The 15312-nt window shown below is 33.1% G+C and overlaps 2 protein-coding genes across 3 annotated transcripts in view; one reads left to right on the top strand and one right to left on the bottom strand.

The window, feature by feature from the left end:
• The window catches only part of LOC124540486, a 681189-nt gene that overhangs the window by 146943 nt on the left and 518934 nt on the right, over window positions 1-15312 (bottom strand). The window lies entirely within an intron of this gene.
• On the top strand, window positions 9976-11196 carry LOC124540490 (serine protease snake-like). The gene has a single exon (XM_047118105.1). It carries the CDS (start codon window positions 10010-10012, stop codon window positions 10979-10981), a length of 972 nt encoding a protein of 323 aa, XP_046974061.1. The 5' UTR covers window positions 9976-10009; the 3' UTR covers window positions 10982-11196.

The following is a 15312-nucleotide window of genomic DNA, read 5'->3' as shown; positions in this document are numbered from 1 at the left end:
CCAACCCGCATTGGGACAGCGCGGTGGAATATGTTCCAAACCTTTTCCTCAAAGGGAGAGGAGGCCTTTAGCCCAGCAGTGGGAATTTACAGGCTGTTGTTGTTGTTATAAATCTTATAACGTAAATACGTAACGAATGAAATTATTACATATAATTATCGCTTAATTTAAACCATGTACTACGTAATTATCTGTCCGGTTTATAATAAGCATAATTAAATTAAACACCGTACACATCAATTACTTAATTAGTATGATATTATTCAGAATAATCATTATGTAGATTAACGCGTTATTATTTATAATAATAAATTATAAATTAATAATTTTCGTTATTGTCGCGAAGTTAAATTATATATTACAATAATTGCAAATTAAAAAGATTTTACGTGGAACAGTTTTGTTTTGCAATTAAGTATTTAATACTAGCGTCCCGCCCTGGCTTCGCACATGAGCAATATAATAGTAATAGATTAAATTCAGCCAGCGTTTTTAATGTAAGCGCAAATAATGAGTTTATTTTCGACATCGCAGGAACTTCTAGATTTATCAGTGTATCTTTATTATAATGTCCATGTTTTATATACAAATATATTCATTTTGAATCACTCTATCTATAAAAACAAAACCGCATCAAAATCCGTTGCGTTGTTTTATAGATCTAAAAGCATACATAGGGACGGACAGTGGTAAGCGACTTTGTTTTTTATTAATAAAAAACATAAGGCCTAGTTTTGAGTGGAGTTTATTGTTATGGAGTTACAATTATAATAATGTTCTATATGCTTGAGTATATAATAAGCAATGGCTTCGAACTTGTTCCAAACAGTATGGTATTCAGATATTAAGTTGGATTCCAATATTCAACGCTGATGTACAATCGGGCGTGGTGGTAACTAATGAGTTACAATAGTCTGTGACACTATGTCATATAGAGCTAACGAGTATACGTAGGTATATTACATGTGTGCGTGTGTGTGTGAGCAAACACATGTGCAATTGTTTCAAAGAGAGATCATGAACTTTAAATGCTTGTCGAGACATAGGTTTGCACTTACCTAGCCTCCCTTCTGAGACTAATTATAATGTAGGAGTCAATTTCGAAAACTCTTCGTGTATAAATCTCGCGCCTAGATTTTATCAGAACCAAAGATATGTAATACTTATAATATATAATAACTTCGCTGTATTAAATATTAGAACCATAGAGAAAAAATATTATGGTATACTTTTATATACGTTCATTAAAAAATAGCGTTAACAAAAAAAAAAACGAATACAAAACATCAACGTCAGCAAAATAAAACAAAATATATAAAATTGTAAAAATATTATGACAAACAAAATTTCAGCTCTAAAATCGCTTGGAAAATAACATTGTCTGCCCACAGATATCAACCACAAAAGATGGTTTATTCAAATGCAACCCTTTAGAAATAAAACTTGTTTAGTGAGCTATCTCGGCATTGTTATGTAGATTCGACTTAAGCGTGTGACGGATGAGCGACGACGGAATCCGTCAAAAAAGACGCATGACATTATGAAATAATTCAAACAGGTATCTGTCAAAGATTTGACAGATACCTTTGACAGCAAATAGGTTTTAATTATACCGTCAGAAAAAAATGCTATCGCAGACAAAATAAGGACATAACACAAAAAACTGAAATATTTTTGAAATAAAATTTAGTTAATCTCTGTTTTAGTATTATAAAATTAATTTGGAAAAAAAATATACATGTGTATTATACCTAAAAATGCATATTATGGCCGTCTTAAAGAGTCGCACAATTTATACTAAATATAAATATGTTTTTATGTATAACATGTATAAGTGTAGTGACTACTGATGGTCCTTAATAAATAACTAAATAAAATATCGCAGGTTCGAATCCAGAAGAACACCTCTGTTATTTTTTTTAACAAAAGGATATGTACTCTCACGTCTCAAGAGTCATGGAGCGTGTACTCAAAACGCATAATCCGAACCGAATTTCCGTTGTACAGTCAGCATGTAAAGTAGTTGCTTGACCTCGTTTCCTTATACCATCCTTAATGGTACAGTTCGATACAACGACGTTTGAGGAAAATTTAGTCAGAGTATCCGAACATAGGCGTGATCAGACCATTCAGATTTTACTAATCCTAAACATATTACTACGATTACTCGTAATAGTGTTAATTGAAAGGTTTAATCATCATGTCAGCTAAATTATTATTAAAAACAATAAGCTGGAAACAATAACACGATTCTATTAGAAGATGTTATCCAAAACCTTATATAATGTTAAGAAGAAAACTACACTTTAAAAATTGGTATAAAAAAAATCTCAGCCAATATTTTGAAGAATAAATATAAACTACGAAGTATATAATAGTGTTATGCTTGAAAAAAGTTTGTTTAAATATATTCCTAAACGTATATTAATATCTGTCGAGCCCAATCCTAAACATAATACTACGATTGACATGTGAACGGTCGATTTGGGCAAAGTCTTCAATTAATCGAATCGTACCAAGTGATTTAAAGAAAAAATCGGAGTTACCAGTTTTGCTAAACAAATGTCCCTCCCATCTTTTTACTGTCATAAGTTGTCAGCAACTTAAACTCAGAACAAGATTCCTTTATTCAATACAAGCATCACCCTTACTTATTGATTGTTAAATTAAACACTACCATCGATTCGGTAAAGAAAATACCCTGACCTGAGAAGAATCTGCGAAACAACAGTACGCAGAATTGTTGTGTTCCGGTTTGAAGAGTGAGTGATCCAGTGTAACTACAGGCACAAGGGACATAGCATCTTAGATCCCAAGGTTGGTGGCACATTGACGATGTAAGGAATAGTTAATATTCCTTACAGCATCATTGCCAATGGACGCTGGACCACTTACCATCAGGTGGCCCATATGTTCGTCCGCCAACCTATTCCATAAAAAAAAGAAACTCAACTAACGGTTTTCTTGTATTTTCGATAGAACTTAGAATTCGACCTGATAACATTTAATAGAATCCTCTCAAATTTAAAATCAAAGGTTCCTGTAAAAATCTTGAATGAAGTGTGTGGTCAAGAAGTATTCTAAATACAAATTTTTGAATATCGTTTTTAAATTTCGAATAAGTCCTTTTCAATAACAGTTCTCGTCAAATATATTAAGACTTTACTTTGTAGTCAGATTTGTATCTGATCAATCCCTATCGTGTCTTCTCACTAGAGAAATAATCTGTGCTGGCACAAATAATAGCCAAAATGAAAAGACTTGCATAAATCCTTTGTAGACCATTCATAGAGAAATATTTTATTTTTCTGTGTTCCGGTTGGAAGATGAGCGAGGCAGTGTGAGCCAGTGTAATTACAGGGGCAAGGGACATTCTAGTTCCCATGGTTTGCGCAATGGCGATATAAGGTATGATTAATGTTTCTTGCACTAATGCTCAGCGTTGGCGACCATTTACCAACGGGTGGCCCATTTGCTCGTCTTCCTTTACGTAATTCTAAAATGACCTAAGTCCAGAACTAACTCGTATAAAAAAAGGCTTTTCAATACTAGCTGAGTGTACTGTTTTACTCTCGAGTAATTTATAAAACTTTTCCTATATCACACAATTTGGGTCTCTTAATTTTAGCGAATGTTAAATTAAAAAGTCTTATCTCCATCCTCGGAATCAATCTGCAATTTTTTTCTAAATTAGTTCAGAAGTTTATAAGGAGACAGAAATAGTTCCTTCAGCGTATAAAATCTATAGAAATAATTATAAATGTGAAAGTAACTCTGTCTGCCTGTAGCTCTTTCACTATCAAACCACTGAACCGATTTTGATGAAATTTGGTATGAAGCAAACTTGAACTCAAAGAAAGGACATAGGCTACATTGCCTAACACATGACAACCTAATCCCTTAAACACGAGCGGAGTTACTGGCAACAACTAGTACTAATATAGATCGTAAAATTAGAATCTCAAAAGACAGATTATTTAGAGCATTTAAAAATAATATAAATCAAAATTATATGGGGGATGTTTATTGTAATGAGAAGTTAAAGTCAAATGATTCACTAAAATCTGAATCGTATTTACAGAATAAGGACATGAATATGAAACATTTCTAAAATTATTATGTATTACTTGTATAAGGTTTAGGATAAAAGCATTATTATATAAAACGCTGTTACATATTTGGTATGGAATAGATAAAAATAGAGGTCAACAGTATCAACTCGAGCGTGTGCGTATCTCAAAAAGCATATTCGGACAGTCCCCAAATACAGTTAGTACCGTCAGCATAAAAATAAAAAAAAATCAAAATATACTCATAAAAGAAATTTCTTTTTTTTATTTTAATTTAAACATGAGACAACATCACATACATTACTACTACTACTCTGATCCCAATGTAAGTAGCTAAAGCACTTGTGTTATGGAAAATCAGAAGTAACGACACGTCGTCCAGACCCAAGACAACAGAAAAACTAATGATAATCTACATCGACTCAGCCGGGAATCGAACCCAGGACCTCGGAGTGGCGTGCCCATGAAAACCGGTGTACACACCACACAACCGCGGAGGTCGTCAAAAAAAAATCTATTACCATGTCTTATTTCATCTCCGTTTCTGAGCAATCAGAGACTCATTGAAATGATATGTTATTTCCAACCGTCTAAATGTCGCTCTCAATTTATCAATCGTATTATAAAATTTTATTTATTCAAATTATTCAATATACACTTCAAGGATAACTTAGCGAATTTAATTATTCCCGTTCGTCGGATACGAATTCGTACTGAATATTTTTCGCTGATTATTTTCGCCGCACGAATTTTCTTTGGCGAATTGTTTAGAATTTGTTTGTGAGCAATTTGATCTCTAAAGAGAAATGTTCTGACAAGTTTAATCTGAAACGTGAGCTATTATTACTTTATTTTGTTCTTTTCTTATAAATTCTTTGATGTGACGTACTTAAAATACAGAAAAATAAAAAAAATATACGAAATTTCCATCCAGCTTAATTACTTGATAGACACTTGAGAATGAATGCTTGTGAAACTTTATATTAATCCTTTGTTTGATCTGAGTTAACAGGGAATATACTTTATTAATAAATATAATATCATAAAATAAAAATGTTGTTTTAATTTTTCTGCTGACGCTACCGTTCAGTATTAACTCTGTAACAGTGCAGTTTGGCCACATGCCTAATACAGCCTGCGTGCTATCTGCACCAGATAGCCTAGTCTAGGTTCACATTATACTTATTTATTATTTTTTAACAATACACAAGATAATGGATGTAATTTTTATTCTATAAAGTTAAAAAAAATCAATATAAAGTTGTAAATTAAAATTATATAGTTCCATTAATCATACCCTTTACCTCAATAACGGTATGATTAATATAATAATCGTTAACTAAAGAAAATTATTCTAATCTAATTTTGAAGCTTCAATGGCTGAAATGAACACGGGTTGGACAAGGTAAATGTAGCAATTTCGGTCCTGACTAATTGGGCTTTTGACCCCCAAGCTTAACGCGTAGTTGGGAAATACCAAAAATAAAGAATTTCTTGTTAAAAATTAGATCTCACGCATTTACGGTCACAGATCTTTATGGAACTTATTTATCTTATTTGGCAGAAATGTAAAGAAGAATAATGAGAAAATGTTATATAATTATAATGGAATTACCAAGAGCAGTTCTAACGTTGTATTCTAGCCTTCATATTGTAAGTCTATTTTAGACGGTACGACATAAACCAGCACGATATCTCAACAAGATATAGTAATGCACTGAAAACATAACACTTTTTTGGGCCGTCGTATAAAAATAACAATAAATTCATTATTGTTATTATTAGAATACTGAAATCATAAAGAACTTAATCTGAGGTACGTTGACGATAAAAATAATATCAATATTTCCGTTAGTGGAAGTGTAGCTTAACGATCTCTAATAAAAATAAGTTGATCAAATCAACGAAGGTTGTCATTAAGGCAAAAGGTGCTTTTACTCGGTGGTAGGTGGTAGAGCGTCTGAGTAGGTACCACTCAATCATGAGACATTCTACCTCAATACTCAGTATTGTTGTGTACCGCTTTAAGAGTGTATGAGTATGTATGTAGGTAGGGTAGGGTAGGTAAGTCCCAAGGTAGTGCCTTGCGATGTAAGAAATGGTTAATATTTCTTTAATGCCAATGTCTCGCTCACAAAAGGTACTATTGATAGATTTGAAACTATTATCTATTTCTGTACCAAAGTTCATTCAATTACGTTCAGCCTTTCTGACGTTATTGCGTAACAAACATCTATCTATTCAAATATTCACACTTATAATATTCTTTACATACATCATATATCATATACAAAGCAACGTGTCGTAAAGTAAAACATAAAGTTATTGTTGAATTTCGTAATAAAATTGTTTACAGTATTCCTTTTACGATTTGAGAATATCTATACATATTATAAAATTGAAGTGTCTGTTTTGTAATATTAAAATAGCCCTTTTTAACTCAATGCAGGTGTTTACAATTTTTGTCTGTGTGTCTGTCTGTTCCGGCTAATCACTGGAACGGCTGGACCGATTTTGACGGGACTTTCACTAGCAGATAGCTGATAAAATAAGGAGTAACTTAGGCTTCAATTTTTGTTTGTTTATTTCAAACGCGTACATTGTCGCGGGTGCAGCTAGTTTCACTATAAAATTATTGAATGTCGTATCGTTACCGTCTCTTGTAAAAGGCACCTATTGTGTCTTAGTCATAGCTATTGTTCCTTGAGCTATTAATTAAATTCGAAATATAATAAATGGTATCTTGTTACGATATTGTACAATAGCATACATATGTATTGTTAATTATTGTAATTGATTAGCTGATATAAATAGACTTGTTGTTGAGAAATGAAATTATTAAATGTAATGAAATTTGTTTTAGACTGATGGGTCTACTTATGCTGGTCACTTATAAATATAGGCACTTATAAATCTCGTAGGTCCAGATTAGACAACGTGTATCTTCATTGTTAACTCTGATTTGAAGTCCTAATAACTAGTATATTTTTAAACTATTTTTCGAAAAAATTACTTTCAAAATAATAAATATACTTTATTTAAGTAGGGTTTTACAAGCACTTGTGAATTATTATGCAACAACTATGTATATCAGGTGAAGCTTGTACGGATTCGGGAAGTAAATTCTACCGAGAAGAACCGCCAAGTTAACCACCAACCTAGTTGCTCTTTTTCAACATTTAAAAATAAAGTCACATTAGTTATGTAATACATCCTGCCTAGAGTATTAATTCCACGTATTTTTATTATTGTAATTATGTTTTTTTATGACGCTCGAGCACAGGGTGTCTTGAAAAGTACATGATGAAATTCCTTCCTCACCCGCCAGCTTCGTTCCAAGTTACTGGCAATACAAAACTTCACAACAATGTCAATATTATCTAAATTTCAAATTGGGAATGTTTAAATTTGTGAGTAGCCGAGATGGCCCAGTGGTTAGAACGCGTGCATCTTAACCGATGATTGCAGGTTCAAACCCAGACAAAAACCACTGAATTTTAATATGCAAAGTGCTAGGCGGTGAAGGGAAATATTGTGAGGAAACCTGCATGTCACCAACCAGTGGGAAATTTGCTGTTAATATATGTATCTGATTATAATCTTTATAATTACTAGGCTTAAGGTTGTTTGTCCTTCACAAAGTTTGATGACAGTAAAAAACGTAATTTTAATACGACGTAAATATATACAGTTCGGATATTAAATGAAAGTCTGTTCAGCGATTTAAAAGTTACGATGAAATAAAAACATACTACAAGATATATATAACACCTCTTTTGGGCAGTCGTATAAAAATAACAATAAAATCTCATTAAAATACTGAAATCATAAAAAACTTACTCTGTGCTACGTTGACGATAAAAAATCTGCCAATTGATCCTTTAGTGGCAGCTCAAGGATCTCTAATAAAGTATATATTCGTCATCTGTTTTCAAGAAGTACACTAATCTCACGTCACAGAGTATTCGTTACGTCGAAATGCATATTGGGACTGTGTGAATTTCTAAATTTGAACTCTTTATTTGAAAGCTTGCATTTCATGGATACGTAATACGTAGGGAGACCATGATTTTAAATACATTTCGGAACCAATATTAAATTAAATAATTTTACTTTTTTTTATAATCGTTGTCATCCAATCTGATCATTTCAAAATTCTTTTAAACAACAAACAACAACAACAGCCTGTAAATTGCCACTGCTGGGCTAAAGGCCTCATCTCCCTTTTTGAGGAGAAGGTATGGAACATATTCCACCACGATGTTCCAGTGCGGGTTGGTGGAATACACATGTGGCAGAATTTCTATGAAATTTGTCACATGCAGGTTTCCTTACGATGTTTTCCTTCACCGCTGAGCACGAGATGAATTATAAAGACAAATTAAGCACGTGAAACAGCGGTGCTTGCCTGGGTTTGAACCCGCAATCGGTTAAGATTCTTTCAGTGGCTTAAAAACTTGCCGCCCAAAGCGAATTAATAAAAGACGTCGTAAAAAGGAAAACCATCCAATACAAGGCTTCGTATCAACTGATACGAGCATCGTCATTCCAATAATTGTCGTATTAACTTTAAAAGAGCTTAAAATATTAAATATCTTTTAAGTCCCGTTTCATGAAAAATATATACCAAACTAGTAGTCGCTCGCGGCTTCACTTGCTTTTTAGGGTGTTGGTTATCATCAGGCAAAAAAAGTAGCCTATGTCCTTCTTTGGAGTTCAAGCTTGCTTCATACAATTTATCAAATCAAATCAAAATAAACTTTATTCAAGTAGGCTTTTACAAGCACTTTTGAATCGTTATTTTACAACCAAGTGAACCTATCACCGGTTCGGAAAGTAGAACCGGCAAGAAACTCAGTAGTTACCCTTTTTTAACATTTAAAAATACAAAGTCATGTTAGTTAAATACAATTATTTAAATTAATATATCCTGCGTGGAAGTCAACATCAAATTCGGGTTAACGGTTTTGTCGTGAAAGACTGACAGACACTGTTACTTTCACGTTTACAATATTAAATATAGATTAAGCTAAACTAGAGAAACGGTAAGTACCGAAATCCCAGAAATATATCCGCATTCGTATCGTTTAGTTACCCTAAATTTAAAAGTATTTTCGGGTCAAATTGCAAGACGCTGACGGAACAGCAAACAGAAATACGTTCTATTAGTTTTACTTCGTTCAATTCGACAAATTTTAGCGGAATAAGATTTTTCCTTTCTAAATCTCGGTATTGATTCAACAGGATTCTCATTAAATAACTCACAGTTTTCGGAACTTGTTATAACTTTGTTGGAATACGCCGATTCAAATGTCACGTAGACGCTGACGTCTTATTTGATACAAAAATACAATTAACGATAAATTCTAATACACCTACGTAATTTTAAATCTGGTTCTTCTTCAAAATACGTTATTGGACGACATCACATACACTATTCTGATCCTAATTTAAGTAGCTGAAGAACTTGTGGTATGGAACATCAGAAGTAACGACGGCACCACAAACACACATAACCAAAGACAACATAGAAAAGTAATGAACTTTCTACATCGACTCGGCCGGGAATGGAACCCCGGACCTCGTAGTGGAATACACACTACTCAACCATGGAGGTCGTCACTCTTTAAGTCCTAACTATTACATACAGAACAGTACATATTTAAAGATTATAAAAAATAATCAAATTCAACAAAAGAAATTTTTAATCCTTTATGAATTTATAAAAAAAAACAATTGCAAAACCAGTCATGGGCACAGGGCGATATGCAATAATACAACCATAGCATAATATCGATTTGAAACGCTAAGATTACTTTTACGGCAAATTTTCACGTACCATTAAGTTACCGAAACGAATTAGTGATAATACAAGCACTTGCTGATGACGGTCAGGAAACGAGTGAAAAAATATATAATCATAAGTTACTTTATGGGAAATGTTTATTTATGCAAAAAGTTACGCTTTAGTTATAACATTACTGGCGTTGAGGGCATCGTCTGTGGGGGAACGGGCTTTTAATGCTTGCAAGAAATATGCTCTATCTATGCTAGAATGCCAAAATATCCTAAATCCAAGTTACAGAGTTCGAGTACCCGTTGATTTGCTTCTGTATCCCCATATGGCTTTAATTGGGTTTAGAAAGCATATCCAAGATCAGCCGACCTGGAAATGCGGTGGATCGCTGATAAGTGAAAAGTGGGTTCTAACTGCTGCTCACTGTGTTGAAGACCCTATAGATGGAATAGCCAGTATTATAAGAATCGGAACCGCCACCTTCGAATTCGATGAAGTCGAAGAATTAGCTCAAGAAAGAGAAATCGATGAGATAATTTCTCATCCAGGATATAAACCACCATCTAAATATCATGATATTGCTTTGATGAAAGGTAAACCAGATTTTGTTCTGAGTAGAAATATACGATTGGCATGTTTAAATCTTAATTATACAGATAATATGAAACTGACTGTGATTGGTTTTGGTAAAACTGTATCCAATGCTCAGACAGGAAGTGAAACATTAATGAAGGTAGATGTTGACATCGTTAACAGTAAAGTATGTAACAGATCTATGCGATATATGATAAAAAGAAAAGTTTTGGCTCAGGGCATAACTGAGAATCAACTTTGCGCGGGCGATTATGAAAATGGGGGTAAAGATACTTGCCAAGGGGATTCAGGTGGACCTTTGCAAGTGATGGATGAGAGAGTCGATTGCATCAATACTTTTCCCCTACACAGGATAGTTGGAGTCACATCGTTTGGAAGGGATTGTGGAAGAAAAATGGCACCAGGTGTATACACGAGAGTTTCGAAATATATTGAATGGATTGAAAATATTGTATGGCCCGATCATTCAGAAACGCAAGAAGTTAACGAAACTATGATAAATGAGACTGAAATTAGTTAACATTTTACATGCAACTTCAAATCTTGAAGACGTGATCGCACTAGTATGTACTAAAAGATCAAAACCTGAACATCACTATTGAGATGCTCCATTTCACCTTGGGACTGTACCACAGAATAGCTGTCAACTTTTTTTTCCTAATTTCTCGAATCCAGATTTAATGCTTGTTATTGGTACTAATTCAGTAGATGTACCTTAAATATGAAATCATTTGATAGACAACTTATAGAATCCTATTATAACTATACCAAATTTATTTTGTGAATACGACCTCTTTAATTAATAGAATACGATATGTTTATATTTAGAAACAAATTAACTTATAATTAAAAATTTGCGTACTTACAATAATCTTCATAATTTTTTCATTCAGTTCTCGAAGTTTCTTTTAAGTTATGATATATATTGAAGGATTACGGGTCTCACCTGAAACAAAAGGAGTGTTCTTTAAAAAAACCGACAAGGTTCATGCCTCAAGGGACAGGTGCGGAATAAAAAATATATGTAAGTGTTACGTTTGGGATCAAACGGGTGTGGAATGAAGATGGTGTTCATAGCAAATGGGGACGAGTGTCAGCTGAAAGACATATCTTCTTAGTGTTTTCCTTGAATTCAGATTCAGTATTAGATTGCTTCTTGATACAATGTCAATTTGACGCCGACTTCATTACATAGAATAAAACAAAGTCGCTTTCTCTGTCTCTATATCCCTTTGTAAGTTTAAATCTTTAATACTATGCAACGAATTTTGATGCGGTTTTTTTAATAGATAGAGTAATTCGAAATGAAGATTTTTATACATAATACATGGACAATATATGTAGTAAAGAAACACTGATACTTTTAGAAGTTTCTAATGTGATGTCGTAAATAAACAAATTCTGTAGTATATTTAGTATCAGTATTACACCCGTGCGAAGCCGGGGCGTGTCGCTAGTAGATAATAATTTAACATTGTATTCTAGCAGTAGAACGTGATCTTTGATTTTTGTGACTTTCGTTTTATGTATTTTAAACATTTTTTACATTAAAAGTTAGCTCTCCAGTTCGTAGCTAAGGTAATTCGCCCGACTGATGTAACGCTGAAAAATAGACAATTAAAGTTAGAGAAAGTTAGAAGGTCGTTTTATTACGGAGAGAACCATTCGTAACTTACACTTGAATCAGGCAATTTTCTGTTTAGAAAACTGCCTGACTGAAGTGTATGTTTTTTATTAATGATTAAAAATGTTATCAGCTTTATAATCTAGAAATTGTTTTGACTGACTATCTTACAGGCTTTTAATTTGATTTTTTGTTTCCATAATTCCTGTGACTACACTGGTCGTCCAACATTCTAATTTGAACAAAACAATACCGCGTATGACCTGTTTGAAAGCTTTTATTGTAGCATACAAAAATAAAAATAATAATGTCAAATGTTATTTGTGCTAAAACGTAATTAAATTTTTCTTATTTCCATGGTTAAGGCCGTGACGAAAACTACTATATATTATACATTAACACATCATGTTTTTTTTATGTATTTAATATTACTTCAATATTAATTTAGATTTTACGCCATATACCATAACTAATATACCTATTACGTGGAAGGAAAACATCATGAGGTAACTTGAATGTGTGCAATAAAATCAGCCTATCGTTGCACCGGTAAGCAGCATGGAAACTCTTTCAAAAGGAGGCCTTGTTCCAGATGTTAACAGATTGAAATTCTCAAAAAGATATTTGATTTGTGTTATAGCAGAAATAAGTTATTAATATAATCCAAGAGATATATCAATTCTATTTAAGATTGATATAACATGGACGCTATTTATAAAAGAGGATGAACTTTCTTTCTGGAAATCGTTTCATATTTTATCATTAATAAGTTCAGTTTCATTGAAGTTTTCCTTGAAATAATTCATCAAACCGTAATTTTACATCAGATATTATATATTACTTTAGTAGAACATTATTAATATTTTTTCGATACATTAATTATTTCGTAAACAATATTATCTCCTGAAGCTTCTTGTTTGAATTTAAGATAACATAAACCTGCGTGATTATCAAACAAATTGTTTAGACAAATAGTAAAGTTTATTTCTTAATAAATATTTAATTTTTATAGTAGTACTTACTAGGTTGAGTTATATATCTCCGTATAGCTTGGTTATATGTTTGAGAGAAATAAATATATAGGTATATTTAGATCAGCCTCGTAGGAGACACTTAAGATGTGTATAATCTAAGTCCTAATTCTATCACTTGGTGGTAGGGCTTTGTGCAAGCCCGTCTAGGTGGGTACCACCTACTAATCATTTATTCTATTCTAGGCACAAGGGACATAACATCTTAGTTCCCGAGGTTTGCGACACATTGACTATGTAAGGAATCGTTAATATTTCTTACAGCGTCATTGTCTGGTTATGATGACCACTTACCACCAGGTGGCCCATATGTTCGTCCGCCAACCTATTCCATAAAAAAAACCCATAAGTAGACTCCCGACATCTCTGAGTCAGTCTTTTTCCTCAGTAACACTATCAAGAACAATAAGAAAAACTCGAAAAAAATAAACAAAACAATCAAACAGCAGTTAACTTTATCGGATATCTTGATATGTATAGTCTACTGTACTCCGTAGCGAGAAGTTGTCTTCCTTCCTTCCTCAATAACAGGCCTATTTTGCACAAAGAGACGCATAACATTTCCAGCTTTACACAATACTATTAAATATACCTTGTTATTTGGGTAGGTCACACTAACTCCTCAGATATTCTACCGCTAAGTAGCAATAGCTTAGTTTTGTTGCGTTCTGATTTAAAAGGACGTAACATCTTAGTTCGTAAGGTTGGTGGAAATTGGTTGTGGTGATATATGGTGTTCAAATTTTTCCGTCTATTGATACCAAACAAAATGATGCAAAACAGACTAGGAATTTTCATTAAAGATTTAAAATCTTATACAGTATGTTGTAATTTTATTTTCCTTTTCGTATTTAATTTCAATTATATAAACGTATCTGGGATGAATCGCTAATCGTAATAGTTTCCCAGCAGTTAGGATAATTCAATGAAATTTTAAAGCAACCCTGTAATAGGAACTTCCCGAAGAATCTTAATCTTATCTTTGTGGTAAACAAATTCCTTTAAAACTGTTTTTCTTTAAGCTTCCGCCGGAAGTCGTTTCTCTATTAACGTCGCTTCTTTATTCCGCAAATAGCTTTTGCTACTTAGTTCAGTTTTTTGCGATTTTTTTTTGAAAAACAATCTCCAATGGCCGACTTGATGATAGGAATTTTATTACATTTTTCCGAAAAATACTGGTTGAAATAGTATCGCCTCATCTCACCGGAAATCTTGTTATAAATATTATCAATAATTTATTATTTCTTTAATGACTGTCGTGATAGTCTTGTGTGTTCTTAAAGCCGCAGATTTCAGTCCAATCCCCGGGAGGGGTCGGACCAATAAAAGATTATAAGAAGTTCCAGTTTTAAAATTAACAAACTAACTTATTTTACCTCTTCATATGAATACAGATTTTTTGTTGTTGTTATAGGCTGGCGGACGAGCATATGGGCCACCTGATGGTAAGTGATCATCATCACCCATAGACAATAACGCTGTAAGAAATATTAACTATTCCTTACATCGTCAATGTGCCACTAACCTTGGGAACTAAGATGTTATATCCCTTGTGCCTGTAGTTACACAGGCTCACCCTTCAAATCGGAACACAACAATACTGAGTATTGTTATTTGGCGGTAGAATAACTGATGAGTGGGTGGTACCTACCCAGACGGGCTTGCACAAAGCCCTACCACCAAGTAAAAAAAAAAACATAAAAAAAAGAACACAGGTATTTTTACATGTATGTATTTAAAATAAAATATCAAACGGAAATAGTCAAACATAAGTCAGAATGATAAGTAGGTATTTATATATGGTACTAATTTTTGCCACTAGCATGCAGCAGGGGGCGGTCGTAGGTATTACTTATGAAAATATAGCACTTGTATGAACACAGCTTGCTTCATTTCATCGTATTGGGGTCAATAGATTAAACGTGAAATCGTAACAGGTAAAAGTTATAGTACGACACAACTTAGATGTAGCATCGACAATATTCGTAAAACCGATCACAACCGAATTAAGTACGCTATATCAAATTATCAATAATTATTTCTTACGTGAATATGATCTCTACACAAACGTAATAACATGTAATATCATATGACCTAATATTCGTCAATTCGACACGTTGAGATGGTGGAACTGACGCGAAAATTTATAGCGACGAATAGCGTCGAATGGGACGATAGGGAGCTATTTCTATTGGT

This window comes from Vanessa cardui, chromosome 25, assembly GCF_905220365.1.
Source record: "Vanessa cardui chromosome 25, ilVanCard2.1, whole genome shotgun sequence".
Lineage (NCBI taxonomy): Eukaryota > Metazoa > Arthropoda > Insecta > Lepidoptera > Nymphalidae > Vanessa > Vanessa cardui.
The sequence above is the reverse complement of the archived record's forward strand: the minus strand, read 5'-3'. Positions and strand labels throughout refer to the sequence as shown.